This window comes from Bufo gargarizans, chromosome 7, assembly GCF_014858855.1.
Source record: "Bufo gargarizans isolate SCDJY-AF-19 chromosome 7, ASM1485885v1, whole genome shotgun sequence".
In the NCBI taxonomy this organism is placed as follows: Eukaryota; Metazoa; Chordata; class Amphibia; order Anura; family Bufonidae; genus Bufo; species Bufo gargarizans.
In genome coordinates, this window is record NC_058086.1 from 68,366,617 (window position 1) to 68,389,829 (window position 23,213).

At 46.2% G+C, this 23,213-nt stretch overlaps 1 protein-coding gene across 4 annotated transcripts in view; it reads left to right on the forward strand.

Moving 5' to 3' along the window:
- The first annotated feature begins 17,431 nt into the window (after positions 1-17,431).
- The window catches only part of PHF2 (PHD finger protein 2), a 234,392-nt gene continuing 228,610 nt past the window's right edge, over positions 17,432-23,213 (forward strand). For all 4 annotated transcript variants that reach the window (XM_044300454.1, XM_044300455.1, XM_044300456.1 and 1 more), the window contains exon 1: positions 17,432-17,745. In XM_044300454.1, the coding sequence (XP_044156389.1) occupies positions 17,648-17,745 (98 nt within the window). In that variant the 5' untranslated portion in view covers positions 17,432-17,647. The remainder of the gene's footprint in view (positions 17,746-23,213) is intronic.

Here is a 23,213-nt window from a genome sequence, read left to right on the forward strand (position 1 = left end):
AGTTTTTTAACCTCTTCAGGACACAGGGCGTACAGGTACGCCCTTATGTCCTGGTACTTAAGGACACAGGGCGTACCTGTACGCCATGTGTATTTCTTATCACCGCCGTGCGGCGGGCGGTGATCGGAAACCGGTGCCTGCTCAAATCATTGAGCAGGCACTTCGGCTAAATGCCCGGGGGGGGTCACTTTAATTCAGACCTGCGGTTTGCGGCTTTTACCTATTGCGGCAGCGGGCGGTGCCATCGGGTCCCCATGCGGCTGTAGGTAATTTAGTAGTTTGTAAAATCAGTTTTGAATACCTTGAGGTGTGTAGTTTATAGAATGGGGTCATTTTTGGGTGGTTTCTATTATGTAAGCCTCGGAAAGTGACTTCAGACCTGAACTGGTCCCTAAAAATTGGGTTTTTGAACATTTCTGAAAAATTTCAAGATTTGCTTCTAAACTTCTAAGGCCCCTTTAACACGGGCGAGTTTTCCGCGCGGGTGCAATGCGTGAGTTGAACGCATTGCACTCGCACTGAATCAGGACCCATTCATTTCTATGGGGCTGTTCACATGAGCGGTGATTTTCACGCATCACTTGTGCATTGCGTAAAAATCGCAGCAAGCTCTATTTTGTGTGTTTTTCATGCAACGCAGGCAAGTGCGGATGCGGTGCGATTTTCACGCATGGTTGCTAGGTGACGATCGGGATGGAGACCCGATCATTATTATTTTCCCTTATAACATAGTTATAAGGGAAAAAAATAGCATTCTGAATACAGAATGCATAGTACAATAGCGCTGGAGGGGTTAAAAAAATAAATAAAAATAATTTAACTCACCTTAATCCACTTGATCGCGCAGGCTGGCTTCTCTTCTGTCTTCTTATTTGCTGTGTGCAGGAAAAGGACCTGTGGTGACGTCACTCCAGTCATCACATGATCCATCACCATGGTAAGAGATCATGTGACAGACCATGTGATGACCGGAGTGACGTCACCACAGGTCCTTTTGCTGCATACAGCACAGAAGACAGACAGAAGAGATGCCGGCTGCACGATCAAGTGGATGAACCCTTTCAGCGCTATTGTACTATGCATTCTGTATTCAGAATGCTATTATTTTCCCTTATAACCATGTTATAAGGGAAAATAATACAATCTATAGAACACCGATCCCAAGCCCGAACTTCTTTGAAGAAGTTCGGATTTGGGTACCAAACATGCCGATTTTTCTCACGCGCGTGCAAAACGCATTACAATGTTTTGCACTCACGCGGAAAAATCATGCATGTTCCCGCAACGCCTAAGCCTTATAACATCCCCCAAATTTTTTATATCATTCCCAAAATGATATAAACATGAAGTAGACATATGGGGAATGTAAAGTAATAACTATTTTTTGAGGTATTACTATGTATTATAGAAGTAGAGAAATTGAAACTTGGAAATTTGCAATTTTTTAAAAAAAATTGATACATTTGGTATTTTTTTATAAATAAAAATGAATTGTTTTTTACTTCATTTTACCAGTGTCATGAAGTACAATATGTGACAAAAAAAACTATCTCAGAATGGCCTGAATAAGTCAAAGCGTTTTAAAGTTATCACCACTTAAAGTGACACTGGTCAGATTTGCAAAAAATGGCCTGGTCCGTAAGGTGAAATAAGGCTGTGTCCTTAAGGAGTTAAACATATGTATTTGACCTGTATTTGTACTGGCCTGCAGTAAAATTGATATCCATTGACCGTCTAATATACCTCCGGCCACATAATCACTTGATCTTTTCTGTCCAGTGAATGCCTAATGTTTGGGGCCTGTAGTCCAGTTGCCTACAGTAAAATTTTTATCCATTGACCGCATAATGTACCTCAAACCACATAATAAGAATTTATTTTATGTCAGGTGAATGCCTAATTTTTAAGGCCTGTAGTCCCGTGGCCTAAAATAAAAATTTTCTAGGCTCCAACAGGGCACATTTCAGGGAAGTTCCCTTTAAGACGCATAAAAATGTCCCCTGATTAAGATACATATTTTTTGTTGAAATTTTGTCATTGATCCCCCTCTAGTAGGTCACTGTCCATGTTGTGGGACTATTTGTACACTTCTACTAAGTATTTGGTGGCTGCAAATATGAGCTGAAGGTTTTTCAGGTTGGCCTGCCATTAAAGTAAATGGGGCCCGCCGCGAACTTGCGGTTCGCAAACATTTGATCGCGTTCCCAAACCGTCCCGGCCGATGTTCGTCCATCACTACTGGTGAGTAGTTTCTTCACTATGCGGGTGAAGAAAGCTGCTCATCAGCTACTCTAGACTCAGGCTGCTGTTGATGGAGCTGGTACTGCTCCTGCCACTCAACCCCTCACCAGTAGCCATGGCAGTGGAACGTGAGAGCAGAGGGCCCCCTGGTCAGACCTGCGTGAGGATGGATGATGGTGCAGATAGGCAGCAGCCAACTGATTACATAGGATGTCTCTATAGTAGTTCAGTTTGTTCTCCCTCTCAGCGGGGGTAAAGAAAGGCCCCCATTTTGGACCGGTAGCGAGGGTCCAACAAGGTGGAGAGCCATAAGTCATCCCTCTGTCGAATTGTGACAATTCAGCTGTTACTACCCAAGCAAGTGAGCATGCAGCGGGCCATTTTCGCAAGTGAATCTGAGGGACTCCCTGCCTCCATGTCCACTGCATACTGCCATGGTTTGTCTGGGTCATCTGCCATGTCTTCCTCATCACCCTGTAGCTCCTCTGGCTGCTCCTGCTCCTCCTCTCCTTTCACCTGTGTATAAAAACCACTAATTTCGCTACACATTGCTTGTGCTCCAATGTCCTCCTCCTCCTCCAGTTCAGCCCCCTCAGGGCTCATGCGGCCTTTAAATCTAGGCTCCACTTCTCCAGTCCCCTGACCAGCAATATTTTCCAGCATCTGTTCCAGGACATGAAGCAGTGGAATGACATCGTTCATCCCGTATTCCTGGCGACTGACAAATAACGTGGCCTCCTCAAAGGGCCTGAGCAAACGGTAGGTGTCACGCATGAGCTGCCACTGGCTGACATTGAAGTTACACAGGGGAGTACTCCTGTCCATTTGGATCATCAGGAAATCGTTTATGTCCTTTCTCTGTTCATACAGTTGGTCCAACATATGGAGGGTGAATTCCAACGGGTGGAAATGCTGCATATCAGCCTATGTTGGGGTATTTTCACGGATAATGGGGAAGGGGAAAACACCAAATACACACAAAAGAAATAGACAACAGTCTAGGCCTCAAAATCTAAGGAAGAGGGATGGTAACCTCCTAGTAATCCCTAGGCCTTTCCCTAACTCCTGCCAGTATGAGCAGATCCTGATGGTGGAAATGCTCATACGCCGGATACCTATACCCTGCTAAAACTGACGAGCCCTAGGATAGGTAGTATGAGACAAGACAGCTGTCTCCTTCCCAGATGAAGAAACCCACGTCTCCCTGAGACCTAGAACCAAAACACACCAGAGAACAACAAACAGAACAGGCAACTTGTACTTAGCTTTGAGATGTATGGAAAAGCAGGAGATCCAAGACAAACAAGCTCAAGCAACTCCAAGAGGAAATATCAACCGCATGGTCAGCAGTGAGGCGGACCTAAATAGAGCCTCATCACTGATAACCAGCAGAACCTGAGGATAGGTGAGATCCTGCCAAACAGCATACAAAGAGGAAAACAAAGAGACCTGTCAGACAGCCTCACGTGCAGCAAGTCTATCTGATCTTCTTAGGTCTGTCACGGGAGGGACCGTGACAGGTATGCCGCTCTGCTGCTGCAGCTCAAGGAGGGTGTGCTTTGCTGTGTACGAGTGGCTGAAGTGCCTGCAAAGTTTCCTGGCCATTTTAGGCAAACGAGGTGCAGAACAGCGTGACACCGCCGTGCCCTGCACATGTGGTATGCTGGAGGGACCCTGTGTATTGTCCCTGCAGTGGAGGCTGAGGACATGGTGGAGGATGAGGCGGACATTGTCGCTGGACCAATGGCGTGGCAACGTTGAGGCGGAAACGGCGTCACCTAGCCAAGTTGCTTGTGTGGCTGTGCAGGAACCACATTGACCCAGTGGGCTGTAAAGGACATGTAATGTCCCTGACAGTAGTTACACCTCCACACGTTGGCGCTGCCGTGCACTTTGGCAGACACCGACAGGCTCAAGGACTGGCCCACCTTCTGTTCTACATGTGTGTGCAAGGCTGGTACTGCCTTTTTGGCAAAGAAATTATGGCTTGGGACTCTCCACCTCGGCACAAGCCAACAGTTCTCTGAAAGGTGCAGAGTCCACCACTTGGAAAGGGAGGGACTGCAGCCCCAGCAACTTGGAAAGGAGCACGTTCAGCTTCTGCTCTGTTGGATGAGTGCACGCATACTGTCTCTTGGCAATCACTTCAGTGATCGATTGCTGATGGAATGAGTGACGAGGAGGAGGAGAAGCAGTAGCATCAGGACCGGCAGATGATGGAAAGGACAGACAGCTACCTTCGGCTGAGGTGGTGGAGCCTTGACTGCCTGATATTAGGTGTGTACCCCTGGGTGGTGTACCACCACATTGAAGCCACGGTTCTCCCAGGCCACTTTATGGCGACGCTGCATATGTTGACGCAGTTCCGTAGTGCCTACATTGGCACCCTGGCCATGCTTCACCTTCTGCCCACAGATTCTACATATGGCCACGTTCACCTCCTCCAGCGGCTTAACAAAAAACTGCAACACCACCGAGTAGGTGATTTTACCCCCAACACTGCACAGTGACTGACTGCTACCTCCGCTGCCTCCTTGAACCACTTCCCGAGCAGGTAGGCTCCCGCGCAATTGGCTATCGACCTCCCACTGCTGCCACCCTGCTGACTCCCGCCCACGCTAGCGACTTGCTGGCTCACGGGCAAGCTGCCACCCTCTTCTCCCGATAATGATGAAGCCCCTTCATCATTCGGCTCCTAAGTGCAATCAGCTACATCATCATCATCAAGTACTATCTGCACGTCACTGATGTCCTCCTCAACTGTCTCTGGTCCTGACCGCTTGCAACACCAGTTTGCAACCAACTCTCCTCATCACTACTTGCCCGCCTAGTGGAGGAAGTGGCGGATGTCTCCTCCAGATCTTGGCTGGTCAGTAGCTGCTGACTGTCCTCCATTAGCTCTTCCTCGTTGAAAAGTGGAACTGAGCCTACGGCATATAATACTTCTCGCGGTGAGGGAACTGAAAATGACAGAGGAATGTTCAGGACAGGTGGGGGCACAGGGCCTGCTCCCGGGCCATGCCAACTAAGCGTTGTGTCAGAGGAACCCACCGACTCTTGGCTGGGGGTGTCTGATGTCACTTGGGACGAAGTGGATAACCGAGTCAACCATTCAAGAACCGCTGGGTTGCTGGTCAAGACACGACCGCTAAATGACACCGGGAGCTCTCGCTGCGACCCCTGCTGCCACGCCCCCTTACTCTGCTGCGAATTCTGCCTGTGCCAGAAACATTTAGGCCACTGCCACTCCCCTATGCAGGGCCTGGCACTTCTGTCTGACATACTGTTAGATCAAATAATCAAATGTTAGATCAAATATTTTTTTTTCTCGCCACTAATACACGGCAAACTGGGCTTTAGAGTATATCACTGCACTGCACAAGGGCAATTAGGCCCCAATTTTTTTCTACTTTTACACAACTTACACAACACATCAGGCTTTTCAACAGATAAGTGCAATGCTGAATGGCGAATATATTTTTATTTCGCCACTAATACACGGCAAACTGGGCTTTAGAGAATATCACTGCACCGCACAAGGGCAATTAGGCCCTCATTTTTTACACAACACAACAGGCTTTTCAACAGATAAGTGCAACGCTGAACGGCAAATATATTTTTATTTTGCCACTAATACACGGCAAGCTAGGCCCTAATTTTTTTCTATGGTCCGCAATACTGCAATGGGCAACACATGTTCGTGTGCAGGAGGCCTAAGAAAGAAGCTGAGTTCTATAGCCAGCCTGTCAGTACAGCAGAGTCAGAGAGCAACAGATGTAGCAGAGATAAGTTTGCCTGCCACAGTTTTAATGCTAAAGCCTGCTGGAACCAAGAAAAAGTCTGTAAACCGTTTGGAGAAACATTTATGCAAAGTAAAGCTGTTATTGAACTTCAGCGTATCCAGGTAGGAGCAACGTGACACAACATTACTTTAAGGGACATTGTAGGCCACCCTATATCACTCGGCCATTCCTACATCTCGTACCACCACCACCAACTCTTAATGGGACTGCAACTCTCACTGCAACTGGTGTCACGAACACCCTTTGCCCAGATGGGCAGGTGTTTATTTTCGATGTTTATGTGTGTAATGGTGCTGAAGTGCCAAAATAAAGTACCTTTTTGGACTTCAACCCCGTTGTCAGAGGAGAAGTCTGTGATTGTGACCCCCTGAGAGAGAGCGATCCCTTACAATTGGTGGAGAATGCAAGCAATGTCCATGCAAAAAGGGCAACAGCAGGTTGCTAAGGGCATGTGTCCATGCTAAAAGGGCACAATGTTGTTGCTAGGGGGAACAGGAAGTTAAAAGGCAAAGTGTCGCTGGGGCGACGGTATGACAAATGAGCATGTGCTGCTGAAGGTTGTATTGGAGAATTTTAAAGTACCGGAAGCCCAATGTCTGGATATAGCTGCTGTTGCAAATCTGGACACTTTTGCTGTGTTGCAAGGAAATCCTTGCAGTGATTTAAAGGGACGGACGCCCAAGTAAAAGAGTCTGACCTGTGGAGAAAAAACTATTTTTTTGGGGTCACTATGAAATCCTATGTGGAAGTTGCTGTGGCTTGGTGGAGCCCATCAGGTGAAACAAAGTATTGCTGGCAGTGTTGCCAGCTGGAGGACTGTGCAATGGAGGATCGTTTGATCAGGAGATCTGATAAAACATGTGAGAGGTCCTGCGAGTTGGTGATTGGGGGAATCCCTCTAGGGGTCATTCTAGAGTCCTCCTCCGTTCCGTTATTGCACAAAACATATCCGCATTTGATCCTTTTTTTGCGGATCGGAAACAGTAACTTATTAATTACCAAACACATGAGAAATATGGGCTGGGCATAGCATTTCTACAGTATGGATCCGCAAAATACGGATGTGTTCCGTGTGCGTTTCGTATTTTTTTGCGGACCCATTGACTTGAATGGGGCCTTGGAGCGTGATTTGCAGACAATAATAGGACATGCACTACTTTTTTGCGGAACGACCATGCGGACAAATGGAAACAGAATGCACACGGAGTAAGGCTAAATGCACACGAACGTTTTTTCTGTCTGTTCCGGTTTTATTGCGGATAGGATGCGGACACCTTTATTTCAGTGGGTCCGCAAAAAAGGTGGACAACACACCATGTGCTGTCCGCATCAGTATGTCCGTTCCGTTGCCCCGCAAAAAAAATAGTGCATGTCCTATTTTTTTCTAGTTTGCAAACAAGGATAGGCATTATTACAATGGATCCGCAAAAAAAAAAAAAGATGCCATACGGAACGTCACCCATTTTTTTTTTTGCGGACTGCAAAACACATACGGTCGTGTGCATGTAGCCTAACTTCTGTATTTTCAACAGCCCAATTGAAGTGAATGGTTCTGCACATGGTCCGCAAAAAAAAAAGGAACGGAAGCGGAAAGAAAATACGTTTGTGTGCATGAGCTATTATACAGAGTCTCCTGTGTGTAGTATAGTGTTATACAGAGTGTGCTGTATATAGTACAATGTTATACACAGGGCAGTGTGTGGTGCAGTATTTTGAGTGCAGTGTATAGTATTGTGCTATACACAGGGCAGTTTGCTGTGTGTGGTGCAGTGTATAGTATTGTGTTATACACAGGGCAGTTTGCTGTGTGTGGTGCAGTGTGTAGTATTATGAGTGCAGAGTATAGTGTCATACATAGGGCAGTGTGCTGTGTGTGTGGTGCAGTGTGTAGTATTATGAGTGCAGAGTATAGTGTTATACACAGGACTGTGTATAGTGTCATACATAGGGCAGTGTGCTGTGTGTGTGGTGCAGTGTGTAGTATTATGAGTGCAGAGTATAGTGTTATACACAGGACTGTGTATAGTGTCATACATAGGGCAGTGTGCTGTGTGTGTGGTGCAGTGTGTAGTATTATGAGTGCAGAGTATAGTGTTATACACAGGACTGTGTATAGTGTCATACATAGGGCAGTGTGCTGTGTGTGTGGTACAGTGTGTAGTACAGTGAATGAGTGCTGTGTATAGTGTCATACATAGGGCAGTGTGCTGTGTGTAGTACAGTGAATGAGTGCTGTGTATAGTGTCATACATAGGGCAGTGTGCTGTGTGTAGTACAGTGAATGAGTGCTGTGTGTAGTATAGTGTTAGAACTCTTTCACACAAACGTGACGGATTGGCTCCAGATGCGTTCAGTGAAACTCGCACCATTTTGCAAGCAAGTTCAGTCAGTTTTGTCTGCTATTGTGTTCAGTTTTTTCTGCGTGTGATAAAAAACTGAAGGTTTACAAACATCTCTTAGGCCTCTTTCACACTTGCGTTGTCCGGATCCGGCGTGTACTCCACTTGCCGGAATTACATGCTGGATCCGGAAAAACGCAAGTGTACTGAAAGCATTTGAAGACGGATCCGTCTTCAAAATGCGTTCAGTGTTACTATGGAAGCCAGGACGCTATCAAAGTCCTGGTTGCCATAGTAGGGAGCGGTATACTTACAGTCCGTGCGGCTCCCGGGGCGCTCCAGAATGACGTCAGAGCGCCCCATGCGCATGGATCACGTGCCATGCGATCACGTGATCTATACGCTTGGGGCGCCCTGACGTCACTCTGGAGCGCCCCGGGAGCCGCACGGACGGTAAGTATACTGCTCCCCACTACACTTTACCATGGCTGCCAGGACTTTAGCGTCCCGGCAGCCATGGTAACCATTCAGAAAAAGCTAAAAGTCGGATCCGGCAATGCGCCGAAACGACGTTTAGCTTAAGGCCGGATCCGGATCAATGCCTTTCAATGGGCATTCATTCCGGATCCGGCCTTGCGGCAAGTGTTTAGGATTTTGGGCCGGAGCAAAAAGCGCAGCATGCTGCGGTATTTTCTCCGGCCAAAAAACGTTCCGTTCCGGAACTGAAGACATCCTGAACGGATTTCACTCCATTCAGAATGCATTAGGATAATCCTGATCAGGATTCTTCCGGCATAGAGCCCCGACGACAGAACTCTATGCCGGAAGACAATAACGCAGGTGTGAAAGAGCCCTTAGGGTACTTTCACCTTAGCGTTTTTCTTTTCCAGCACTGAGTTCCGTCCTAGGGGCTCAATACCGGAGAAGAACTGATCAGGCATATCCCCATGCATTCTGAATGGAGAGAAATCCGTTCAGGATGCATCAGGATGTCTTCAGTTCAGTCCTTTTGACTGATCAGGCAAAAGAGAAAACCGCAGCATGCTACGGTTTTATCTCCGGTGAAAAAAACTGAAGACTTGCCTGAATGCCGGATCCGGCATTTTTTCCATAGGAATGCATTAGTGCCAGATCCGGCATTCAAAATACCGGAATGCCGGATCCGTCCTTCCGGTCTGCACATGCACAGACCTTTAAAAACGTGAAAAAAATAAATACTGGATCCGTTTTGCCTGATGACACCGGAAAAACGGATCCGGTATTGCAATGCATTTTTCTGACTGATCATCTTTCTGACTGATCAGGTTCCTGATCAGTCTGAAAAATGCCTGATCAGTCAGAGAAATTACATGCGTTTGCATACAGTTTGCCTGATCAGACAGTTCAGGCAACGGAACTGCCTGCCGGAATCCTCTGCCGCAAGTGTGAAAGTAGCCTTAGCAACCATCAGTGAAAACGGATTGCGGATGAAATGCGTTTTTCACTGAAGCCCAATTCACGTCTATGGGGCCAGGGCTGTGTGAAAAATGCAGAATATGGCCATATGGACACGACCGTTCAGTTTTGTTTGCGGAACGGAACAGGCGGCCCATTGTAGAAATGCCTATTCTTGTCCACAAAATGGACAAGAATAGGACATGTTATATTTTTTTTGCGGGGCTACGGAACGAAGCAACGGATGCGGACAGCACACGGAGTGCTGTCCGCATCTTTTGCGGCCCCATTGAAGTGAATGGGTCCGTACCTGAGCCGCAAAAAGTGTGGCTCGGATGCGGACCAGAACAACAGTCGTGTGCATGAGGCCTATAGAACATGCTGCGTTTTTTTCACGCAACGCAGAACTTATACGTGAAAAAAACGCTCATGTACACAGACCCATTGAAATGAATGGTTCAGGATTCAGTGCGGGTGCTGTGCTGTCACATCACACATTGCACCCGCGCTGGAAAACTCACTTGTGTGAAAGGGGCCTTATACACAGGGCAGTGTGTAGTTCAGTATTAGGAGTGCAGTGTGTACCACAGTTCACTGTGAGGTGTAGTGTCTAGTACAGTGTTATGAATGCAGTGTGTAGTGTTATACACAGGGCAGTGTGTGGTGCATTGTGTAGTACAGTACTGTGAGTGCAGTGTGTAGTATAGTGTTTATACACAGGGCAGTGTGTGGTGCAGTATTATGAGTGCAGCGTGTAGTGTTATACACAGGGCAGTGAGCGGTGTAGTGTACAGTGTTATACACAGGGCAGTGTTTGGTGCAGTGTGTAGTACAGTACTGAGTGCAGTGTGCAGCACAGCGTGCAATGTGCTGTGTGTGGTGCAGTGTATAGTACCGTACTATGAGTGCAGTGTGTACTACAGTATTGTACACAGGGCAATGTGCAGTATAGTGTTATACACAGGGCAGTGTGTAGTACAGTATCAGGAGTGCAGCAAATAGTACAGTGTTATACACAGGGCCATGTGCAGTATAGGGTTATACACAGGGCAGTGTAAACTACAGTGTTATACACTGGGCAGTGTGTAGTACAGTACTATGAGCGCAGTGTGTAGTACAGTATTATACACATGGCAATGTATGGTGCAGTGTGACGTGTAGTGTTATACACAGGGCAGTGTCCGGTAGCACAATATTATACACAGTGCAATGTGTAGTGTAAAGACAGGGCAATGTGTGGTACAGTATTAGGAGTGCAGTGCATAGTACAGTGTTACATGCAGGGCAGTGTATAGCACAGTGTTATACACAGTGCATTGTTTAGTACAGTATTATGAGTGAAGTGTGTAGTATTGTACACAGGGCAGTTTCCAGTGTGTTGTACAGTGTGTAGTATAGTATAAGTATAGTGTCCAGTGTGTAGTACAGTATTGGGAGTGCAGAGTGTAGCAGAGTATTATATACAGTGTGTAGCACAGTGTGCAGTAGAGTATTATACACATTGTGCAGTACAGTATGAGGTATTATACATAGTGTGTAGCACAGTATTATGCATAGTGTGCAGTGTAGTATGTAGCAAAGTATTAGGAGTGCAGTGTGTAGCACAGTATTATACACAGTGTGTTGTGCAGTCTAGTGTATAGCCCAGCATGTAGTACAGTATTATGCACAGTGTGCAGTACAGTATTAGGAGTGCAGCGTGTAGCACAGTACTATACACAGTGTAGTACTGTATTATGCACAGTGTATAGTACAGTATTAGGAGTGCAGTGTGTAGCACAGTATAATGCACATTGTGCAGTGTGTAGCACAGTATTATACACAGTGTGGTGTAGTGTATAGTGCAGTATTATGCACAGTGTGGTGCAGTGTAGTACAGTACTGTGAGTGCAGTGTGTAGCACAGTATTGTACAGTATGATGCACAGTATGCATTGTGTAGCACAGAATTAGGAGTGCAGTGTGTAGCACAGTATTATAGTGTTCAGTATTATACACAGTGTGTAGTACAGTATTATACAGTGTGCAATGCAGTTCATACACAGGGCAGTGTGTGGTGTTACAGTGTGTGGTGCGGTGTGTAGCACAGTATTATCAACTGGGTGCAGTACAGTGTATAGTACAGTATTATACAGTGTGTGGTGCAGCGTAGTACAGTTTTATACAGTGTGCAGTGTAGTACAGTATTATACACAGTTTGCAGTGCAGTGTGTAGCCCAGTATTATACACAGTGAGCAGCACAGTATTATACACAGTCCAGTGTAGTGTGTAGCACAGGGTGCAGTGTTATACACTGTGCAGTGTGTAGTACAGTATTATACAGGGTGCAGTGTGTAGTGGTATGTAGTGTGTGGCACAGTATTATATAGTGTGCAGTGTTATGCACAGGACAGTGTGCAGTGTTATACAGTGTATAGTATTAGTGTGCAGTGTAGTACAGTATTATATACAGTGTGTAGCACAGTATTATACACAGTGTGCAGTGTTATACACCGTGTAGTACAGCAGTATTATACAGTGTGCAATGTTATACACAGTGCAGTAGTGTTATACAGTATTGTACACACAACCGTGTGCAGTGCAGTGTTATATACAGGGCAGTATGTGGTGCAGTATTATACACAGTGTACAGTGTGTAGCACAGTATTATAGCCAGTGTAGTGTGAGGTGTTATATAGTGTAAGGTGCAGTGTGTAGTACAGTATTATACACAGTGCAGTGTGTAGTAGTGTGCGGTGCAGTATTATATACAATGTGCAGTACAGTGTTATACAGCATGCAGTACAGTATTATACACAGGGTGCAGTGCACTATTATACACAGGGCAGTGTAGTGTGAGGTGTTATGTTATACACAGTGTACAGTGTGAGGTGCAGTGAATGTGTGAAGCCCGTGCTGTGGACCACAAATTGCGGTCCGCAATGCAAGGACACTGTCCGTGGGGCAGGCGCATGGGGATCGCAGACCCATTCACTTGAACGGGTCCGCAATTCTTCCGTTCCGCAAAAAGATAAAGCAAGTTTTATCTTTTTGCGGTGCGGAAGCACGGAACGGAACCCCAGAAAGCACTCCGTAGTGCTTCCGTTCTGCATCTCCAGATTTGCAGACCCATTGAAATAAATGGGTCCACATCCGTGATGCGGAATTGCCACGGAACGGTGCCCGTGTATTGCGGATCCGCAAATGCGGTCTGCAATACGGCGACGGGCATCACACATTCATGTGAACGAGCCCTTATACATGGTGCAGTGTGTAGTACACCGGGTTGTGTAGAGCTGTCACCAGTGTGTAGCACAGTATTAAGAGTGCAGTAGTACAGCATTATACACAATGCAGTGTAATACAGTATTATACACGTAGTGTTCAGTGTAGTGTTATACAGTGCATAGTACACAGGGTTGTGTAGAGCTGTCACCAGTGTGTAGCACAGTATTATACACAGTGTAGTGAATAGTACAGTGTTATACACGGTGCGGTATGTAGTACAGTGCAGTGTAGGGTATACAATATGAGGTGCAGTGTTATACAGTGTGTAGTACACAGGGTTGTGTAGAGCTGTAACCAGTGTGTAGCACAGTGTCTTACATAGTGCAGTGTTATACAGTGTGCAGTACACAGGGTTGTGTAGAGCTGTCACCAGTGTATAGCAGTTTTATACACAGTGAAGTGGTATACAATGTGTAGTATTAGTGTGCAGTGTAGCACAGTATTATATACAGTGTGCAGTACACAGGGTTGTGTAGAGCTGTCACCAGTGTGTAGCACAGTATTATATACAGTGCAGTGGTATACAGTGTGTAGTATTAGTGTGCAGTGTAGCACAGTATTATATACAGTGTGAGGTGCAGTGGTATACAGTGTGTAATATTAGTGTGCAGTGTAGCACAGTATTATATACAGTGTGAGGTGCAGTGTTATACAGTGTGTATTAGTGTGCAGTGTAGCACAGTATTATATAGTGTGAGGTGCAGTGGTATAGAGTGTGTAATATTAGTGTGCAGTGTAGCACAGTATTATATACAGTGTAGCAGTATTATATACAGTGTAGCACAGTATTATATACAGTATGTAGTATTAGTGTTCAGTGTAGCACAGTATTATATACAGTGTGAGGTGCAGTGTAGCACAGTGTGTAGTATTAGTGTGCAGTGTAGCACAGTATTATATACAGTGTGCAGTGTAGAACAGTATTATATACAGTGTGAGGTGCAGCATTATATAGTGTGTAGTATTAGTGTGCAGTGTAGCACAGTACTATATACAGTGTGATGTGCATTATATACAGTGCAGTGTTATACAGTGTGCAGTGTAGCACAGTGTTATATACAGTGTAGCACAGTATTATATACAGCACAGTGTTATACAGTGTGTGGCACAGAGTTATATACAGTGTGCAGTGTAGCACGATATTATATACAGTGTGTGGTGCAGTATTATATGCAGTGTGCAGTATTATATACAGTGTAGCACAGTATTATATAGTGTGAGGTGCGGTATTATATACAGTGTGCAGTGTAGCACAGTATTATATACATTGTACAGTGCAGTATTATATACAGTGTAGCACAGTATTATATAGTGTGAGGTGCAGTATTATATACAGTGTAGCACAGTATTATATAGTGTGCAGTGTAGCACAGTATTATATACAGTGTGCAGGGCAGTATTATATACAGTGTGAGGTGCGGTATTATATACATTGTGCAGTATTATATACAGTGTGCAGTGCTATATACAGTGTAGCAGTATTATATAGTGTGCAGTGTAGCACAGAATTATATACAGTGTGCAGTGCAGTATTATATACAGTGTGAAGTGCAGTATTATATACAGTGTGAAGTGAGGTGCAGTATTATATACAGTGTGCAGTATTATATACAGTGTAGCACAGTATTATATAGTGTGAGGTGCAGTATGATATACAGTGTGCAGTGTAGTACAGTATTATACAGTGTGCAGTATTATATAAAGAGTGAGGTGCGGCATTATATACATTGTGCAGTGCAGTATTATATAGTGTGAGGTGCAGTATTATATACAGTGTAGCACAGTATTATATAGTGTGCAGTGTAGCACAGTATTATATACAGTGCAGCACAGTATTATATACAGTGCAGCACAGTATTATATAGTGTGAGGTACAGTATGATATACAGTGTGCAGTGTAGTACAGTATTATACAGTGTGCAGTATTATATACAGAGTGAGGTGCGGCATTATATACATTGTGCAGTATTATATAGTGTGAGGTGCAGTATTATATACAGTGTAGCACAGTATTATATAGTGTGCAGTGTAGCACAGTATTATATACAGTGTGCAGTATTATATACAGTGTGAGGTGCAGTATTATATGCAGTGCAGCACAGTATTATATGCAGTGCAGCACAGTATTATATAGTGTGAGGTACAGTATGATATACAGTGTGCAGTGTAGCACAGTATTATATAGTGTGAGGTGCAGTATTCTATACAGTGTGCAGTATTCTATACAGTGTGCGGTGCAGTGTTCTATACAGTGTGCAGTGTATCACAGTATTATATACAGTGTGCAGTGTTCTATACAGTGTAGCACAGTATTATATACAGTGCAGTATTAGACAGTATGCAGTATTATATACAGTGTAGCACAGTATTATATACAGTGTGCAGTGCAATATTCTATACAGTGTGAGGTGCAGTATTCTATACAGTGTAGCACAGTATTATACAGTGTGCAGTGCAATATTCTATACAGTGTGCAGTGTAGCACAGTATTATATACAGTGTGCGGTGCAGTATTCTGCAGTATTATACAGTGTAGCACAGTATTCTATACAGCGTGCAGTGCAGCACAGTATTATATACAGTGCAGTATTATATACACAGTGTAGCACAGTATTATATACAGTGTGCGGTGCAGTAGTCTCTACAGTGTGCAGTATTATACAGTGTAGCACAGTATTATATACAGCGTGCAGTGTAGCACAGTATTCTATACAGTGTAGCACAGTATTATATACAGTGTGAGGTGCAGTATTATATACAGTGTGCGGTGCAGTATTATATACAGTGTGCAGTATTATACAGTGTAGCACAGTATTATTATATACAGTGTGCAGTGCAGCACAGTATTCTATACAGTGTGCGGTGCAGTAGTCTCTACAGTGTGCAGTATTATATACAGTGTGCGGTGCAGTAGTCTCTACAGTGTGCAGTATTATACAGTGTGCAGTATTATACAGTGTAGCACAGTATTATATACAGCGTGCAGTGCAGCACAGTATTCTATACAGTGGGCAGTGAAGTATTATACACAGTGTGCAGTATTATATACAGTGTGCAGTGCTCTATACAGTGTAGCACAGTATTATATACAGTGCAGTATTATATACACAGTGTAGCACAGTATTATATACAGTGTGCGGTGCAGTAGTCTCTACAGTGTGCAGTATTATACAGTGTAGCACAGTATTATATACAGCGTGCAGTGTAGCACAGTATTCTATACAGTGTAGCACAGTATTCTATACAGTGTGAGGTGCAGTATTATATACAGTGTGCGGTGCAGTATTATATACAGTGTGCAGTATTATACAGTGTAGCACAGTATTATTATATACAGTGTGCAGTGCAGCACAGTATTCTATACAGTGTGCGGTGCAGTAGTCTCTACAGTGTGCAGTATTATATACAGTGTGCGGTGCAGTAGTCTCTACAGTGTGCAGTATTATACAGTGTGCAGTATTATACAGTGTAGCACAGTATTATATACAGCGTGCAGTGCAGCACAGTATTCTATACAGTGGGCAGTGAAGTATTATACACAGTGTGCAGTATTATATACAGTGTGCAGTGCTCTATACAGTGTAGCACAGTATTATATACAGTGCAGTATTATATACAGTGTGCGGTGCAGTAGTCTCTACAGTGTGCAGTATTATACAGTGTGCAGTATTATACAGTGCAGCACAGTATTATATACAGTGTGCAGTGCTCTATACAGTGTAGCACAGTATTATATACAGTGCAGTATTATATACACAGTGTAGCACAGTATTCTATACAGTGTGCGGTGCAGTAGTCTCCACAGTGTGCAGTATTATACAGTGTAGCACAGTATTATTATATACAGTGTGCAGTGCAGCACAGTATTCTATACAGTGTGCGGTGCAGTAGTCTCTACAGTGTGCAGTATTATATACAGTGTGCGGTGCAGTAGTCTCTACAGTGTGCAGTATTATACAGTGTGCAGTATTATACAGTGTAGCACAGTATTCTATACAGTGTGCGGTGCAGTAGTCTCCACAGTGTGCAGTATTATACAGTGTAGCACAGTATTATATACAGTGTGCGGTGCTCTATACAGTGTAGCACAGTATTATATACAGCGTGCAGTGCAGCACAGTATTCTATACAGTGGGCAGTGAAGTATTATACAGTGTAGCACAGTATTATATACAGTGTGCAGTGCTCTATACAGTGTAGCACAGTATTATATACAGTGCAGTATTATATACACAGTGTAGCACAGTATTCTATACAGTGTGCGGTGCAGTAGTCTCCACAGTGTGCAGTGCACGGGGTTGTGTAGAGCTGTCACCAGGGGGCACACAGACAAAGCCTGTCCCCGCTCCGAGCCCCGCTCAGCCGCCGCCTCCCTCGCTCTGATCCGGGAGGAGCTCGGGGAGAGCCCACGGAAACTTTCCCGCATTTTTCCCCGCATTGTGTCCGAATCCGGAGTCCCGGAGGCGGCTCGTCCTCCCGCCTCTCCCCGTGCACCCCCTCCCTCCTTCCCCGGTGTCCTGTCAGTCCCTCCCTGGGAGTGTTGTTGTGAAGCGGGGATCTAACATGGCGACGGTGCCTGTGTACTGCATCTGCCGCCTGCCCTACGACGTGACCCGGTTTATGATCGAGTGCGACGCCTGCAAGGACTGGTTTCACGGCAGGTACGGAGCGGGTGGAAGCGGGTGTGTTCCGGGTGAGCGGCGGCCCCTCTCGTCAGAGGCCTCCTGCCCGGGGGGGGCTGCCGCCTGTCTTATTGTCGTCTTGTCTCTTTTGTGTGCTGCTGCTGGAGTTCTCCCGGAGGCGCCCTGTGTATCGCGATAGAGCGGCGCGCGCGATTCCGCGGCTCTCTATCGCGACACTGCTCTGGCCGGGGCTGCTCGGAGGCATTAACCGTGAAGCTGCTGGCGCTATCATTAGCGCTGTTTGTTTTTGGTGGGAATGACAAGCGGCTGCCGCCTCCATGTCTTCTGCTGCTTCCTCTGGAGCTGGCATTGTGCTGCCTGACATGTCCTCCTCACATGCCCATGGAGGGTCCTCTATTGTTACTTGGTGGTTTGTCCTCCTCAGGACCCCTCTCCTGTGACTTTATGTGGTAGATGTGGCCCTGCTCCCCATGACAGCTTCTGCCCTTAGTATCCCCTAGAGTCCAACCATTTCCACCGTCCATTTTCGAATCCGTGTGGTGATGATGGATTACGATACTACGGGTTGATGGGCAGCCCCCCTGGGGCCACAATGAGACAGTGACATGCCATGAACAGTCAGCCATGTCATGATAGGATGCGCTACAGGGGACCATAATAGATGACGTCAGGTGTAGAGGGTGCGCGTATGGACATGCCGATGGGATAAACTTGTGCGCCCCGGACGTATGTGGTTTGGATTGCGGGCACGCAGCTGTTTGGAGAGGGTCCTGGCTGTCCACCGCTTGTGGCGGTCTGCACCATCGGGGGGGAAAGCTGCTGCCCGCTGTGAATGGCTCTAGTGGCAGTGAATGGGGATCAGCTGGTCTCGCTCCGGCTGCTTCATTGACAGGCGAACAATAAAGAGCTTGTGCTCCCTTAACGCTTTCCTGGCCGAGGCAAGCGCCACAGCGAAGCCGCCGAGATCGGGTCCAGAAGCCTCGGAGAGATGCTTATCTGTACAGGGTGCCCAGGCCGTAGCTGGTATGGATAATACCAGCCCCCCCTCCGAGGCATCTCTGCCCCCTGCCAGTGCACGCCGGACCAGTAAATGTTTCGATTTTCCTTTACGGAGCGTGCCACTAAGGGAGGTGCGATAGATCGCGTCCTGGAAGGCTGCTCGTCACATCTCTTCTGCAATAAAGAGGTTGGGAAAGCCTCTGAGACCAGGGGGTGGTGGTGTGGTACAGGGCGAAGATGGGCGACAGCCGGGTAATGCTGAACGTGTCATTGCTTGAAACGCGTAAACCTCTCGAGGAAAAGGATGATGAAAAGGCGAGGACTCTGCTTAGGCTCTAGTTAGTCAGAGACGCCCTGTGTGAACGAGGTCTGACGCGCCAGCATCCTGCGCCTACCAGACAAACTTTTTGAGGTTTGTCGCTTTCTCTTGGGGAGTCTTCTCCGCTGTTTTCTCCTCCAAGGAATCTGCGATGAGGATGTGAAGGAAGCCTTACAAGGTGCTACGCTGTACAGCCGAGATCTCGGGGCCCTGTCTTCACAACTGGTAGATAACGTGTCTAGAAATTTGCTGCCGGCCTAAAATGTTTGGGTTGTTTTCGGGAGGTCTGTTGCCTGAGAATAATGTCTGGTGGAGCGTACAGAAATGTGCGGTGTACGTTGTGCTGTATTCACATTGGCCGGAGGAGGTGGAAACCACAGAGCTCCTCTGTAAGGCTATGGTCCCGGAGATCCTAGCGCATTAAAGGGGTTCTCCGAGTCTGGACCTGAAATGTCTCCTTCAGCTGACCCGTGGACAGAAGACGCTTTAATAGGTTCTCTGCCGATTCTGCGCACCCAGCTGGCATCATGTGACCGCCCGATTGGCTGCAGGCTTCTCCTCTGACCTCACCACCCGATGTGCTTCTGTCTTTCTGTTGAGCTGCCTCTACATCAGGGATCTCTGCACTTCAGCTGCTGTGAAACTACAACTCCCAGCATGCACAGTTACTTGGCGGTTCTTGAAACTCCTATAGTGAAGCGAAAGGAAGATTCTGGGAGTTGTAGTTTCAGAAAAGCTGGAGTGGCGGAGTTTGCAGATTCCTGCTCTAGATTAACCCTTTCAAGACCCTGGGATTTTCTGTTTTTGCTTTTTCGTTTTTCGCTCCCTGCCTTCCCAGAGCCGTAATTTTGTAAATTTTTCCATTCGCATAGCCGTATGAAGTCGTACTTTCTAACAGCAGCATGTAATATGGCATACTGTGTAGTGAGGAAACATTCTAAATGATACCATTTTGGAGTTTGTTTGCCTTTTTTGATCACTTTTCATTTAATTTCTTTTGGGGAGGTAAAGAGACGAAAGAACAGGAAATTGTCTGAATTTTTTTTTTTTTTCTGTTACTTCACTGTGTGTGTGGGATAAATACTTTCATATTTTAATAGTTTGGGTATTTTGAGATGTGGCTGGGAAAATGATATTTATTTTCTTTTTGAAATTATTTTATTTTTCTAAAATATTTTTTAAAACTTTTTTCCCCTCCTTTTTTACACTCTGCCGAGAACCTGAACATGTGATCATTAGATTGCTTGTGTCTTAGACTGCAATGATTTACCATTGCAGCCTATAGTTGTGGTAGCCTCGGATCGTTCAGAGGGACCAAGGCTACCACAAGGACCAAACGGCTCCCCCGATTGCCACACTGGCGAACTGTTTGAGCCCTAACAGAGAAAGCTGACCCTGATGCCGTGGTCACAATTGAACGCAGCGTCTGAGGGGTTAAATGTGTACAATTGTCGATAATGCCGATCGCAGACATTAGCTCCAGGTATGACAGCACTGGAGCCAGTGCCATCTTTAAAGACCCAATTTCTGCCGTACGTGTACGCCAGAGGTCGAAAAGGGGTTTAGCAGCAAGAGTTGATCAGAATAAGAGCCTGCAGCCAGTTTGGGTGCTTCACGCGTTGCGGAAAATTCTGCCAGAAAATCTGCACCACCAAGATTTCTATGGCAGACTGAGGGTCCATTCACATGTCCGTAGTGTATAGTGGATCCGCAATACACCTGGCCGGCACCCCCATAGAACTTCCTATTCTTGTCCGCAATTGCCGCGGACCGAAAGATCGGGGGCACGCTCCGGAAATGCGGATGTGGACAGCACACTGTGTGTTATCCGCATCCATTCCTGCCCCATATAGAATGAATGGGTCCGCGGAACGGATGCGGACACATTCACGGACGTGTGAATGGACCCTGATTTTGCAGTGGAAAAATCTGCAACAAAATCTCCGCAGATTTTGTTGCAGATTTTTCCGCAGTGTTTTATTCTGCAGAATCAGTCTGCCTTTGAATTGAATGGAGACAGAATCTGCACCATACTGCACATGGAAAAATCTGCAATTTTCTGGCAGAATTTTCCGCAATGTGTGAAGGCACCCTTGGGGCTCATGCACATGGCTGTAATTGCGGATCCGCAGAACACAGTTACCGGCCATGTGCATTCCGCATTTTGCAGAACGGATCGTCCGGCCCTCTATAGAACAGTCTTATCCTTGTCCATAAAACGGACAAGAATAGGACGAGCCTCCCAACGCCTGTGCGGGGATCAGGAGCGATGTGGGTGCCAGGGAGCGGGCATGTTTAGACGTTGGATAAACCCCTTTAAGCAGTCATGTGGAATCGGAAGGACGAAGGAAGGAGAGGTTCTGCTCACAGTGCCTTCTGTCTGCAGGTTATCTGATAGAGGTTCTTTAGGTACTGGCCCAGAGAACCCATTTATCATATAGGGGCCTATACTGTACCTCCCATTCATGTATCTGTTAGGGCGCATTCACACGGCTGTAGTGTTTTGCGGATGGCCGTAACTATAACAGAAAATGCCTATATCCTTTCCGCAATCGCGGTCAAGAATAGGACATGCTCTATGTTTTTTGCGGGGCCGCAGAACGGAACCATGGATGGTGTGCTGTCCGCATCTTTGGGGCTCCATTGAAATGAATAGGTCCGCACCTGTTCCGCAAAATTGCGGAATGGATGGGGACTCATTCATACGGCCGTCTGGATGTGCCCTTAAGCAGATTTGCAGCGAGCAGCATAGCGCGTTATATTGGGCTCTGTTCACATGCTTGGAGCCGACACTTTGCTTGTAATCTCTAAAAAGCTCTCCATACGTAGGCCAAAACGCGTTATACATCCTACGGAGGTCAAAAGAGGGTCCTTCGCACCGTATGTCGGTTGTGCGGTAGCGTAGAAGACTGCATTATTCCATAGGTATACAAATAAAGACGCATACGGGGCGCTATATATATATTTTCAGTAAGAGCCTATTTGGACCTGTTATTTAACCCTCGAGCTGCCGCCTTCTCTGAGATGGGGAAGGGCCGTGCTTTGATGTCGTTGCGGCCCTATTTTCTGCTCCTATTTTCTCCAGCAATTAGCAGGCGTGGGTCCGGATGACGGCAGCTCTGCATCGTGGCTCACTGTGTACTCATCCACGCAGGACTATTAGATTTTTCTGCCGGTTGCATCCTATGACATTGGTGGTCGCCCCCACGACGTGGTGCATTGCATGTGCAGCAGGGTGCGGGGGACGGCAGATACCGTGTCCTGTGCTAATGGAGGCCGACTTCAATGTCAAGGATTCTCTCCGCAAGCCGTGATGGGCCTTTTCTTTACCTAGATATTTTATTCATGACGTTGAGGTCCGGAGGCTAAAACAGGAGAAGGAGAGAGGAGCGAGAGGACGGCATCTCCTAAAATCTATGCTAGTGTAAACGATATAACGGTAGCCTGCGATGTGCATTTCTGTCCTCGCTTTACATGCATCGGGGGGGGGGGGGTCCCAGCAGACATTAAGGCTAAATGCACACGATCAGGACTGTGCACGGATTTGTGTGCGGAAAATCTGCCCTGTAGGTCATGTACATTGTTTTCTATGAGAATTTGAAATTCTCAATGCACACGATGCAGATTTTTCCTGCGTGGATTTTGACCTGCGGTACGGATTTTAGAATCCGCAGCATGTCAATTTATTTTATTTTTCCTGACCGGATTTTCTTCGTTCCGCACCAAATCCGCATGCAGATCCGCACCAATTGATGTGGATTGACCGCACGAATTTGCCTGCGAACTCCTGCGTATTTCAGTGCGGATTCACCTCACATGAATCCTGAACGTGTGCATTTACCCTAAAGGGGTTTTCTGACTTCAGTAAGTGGCATTTATCATGTAGAGAAAGTTAGTATAAGCCACTTACTAATGTATTGTTATTATCCATATTGCTTCCTTTGCTGGCTGGATTAATTTTTCCATCATATTATACACTGCTCGTTTCCATGGTTACAGACCACTCTGCAATCCATCAGTGGTGGTCGTGCTTGCACACTATAGGAAAAAGCACCAGCCTCTCTGGTGGCCGGGACCATGGGAGCGTACATAGGCTAGTGCTATTTCCTATATTGTGCAAGCACAACCACCACTGATGGATTGCAGGGTGGTCTGTAACCATGGAAAC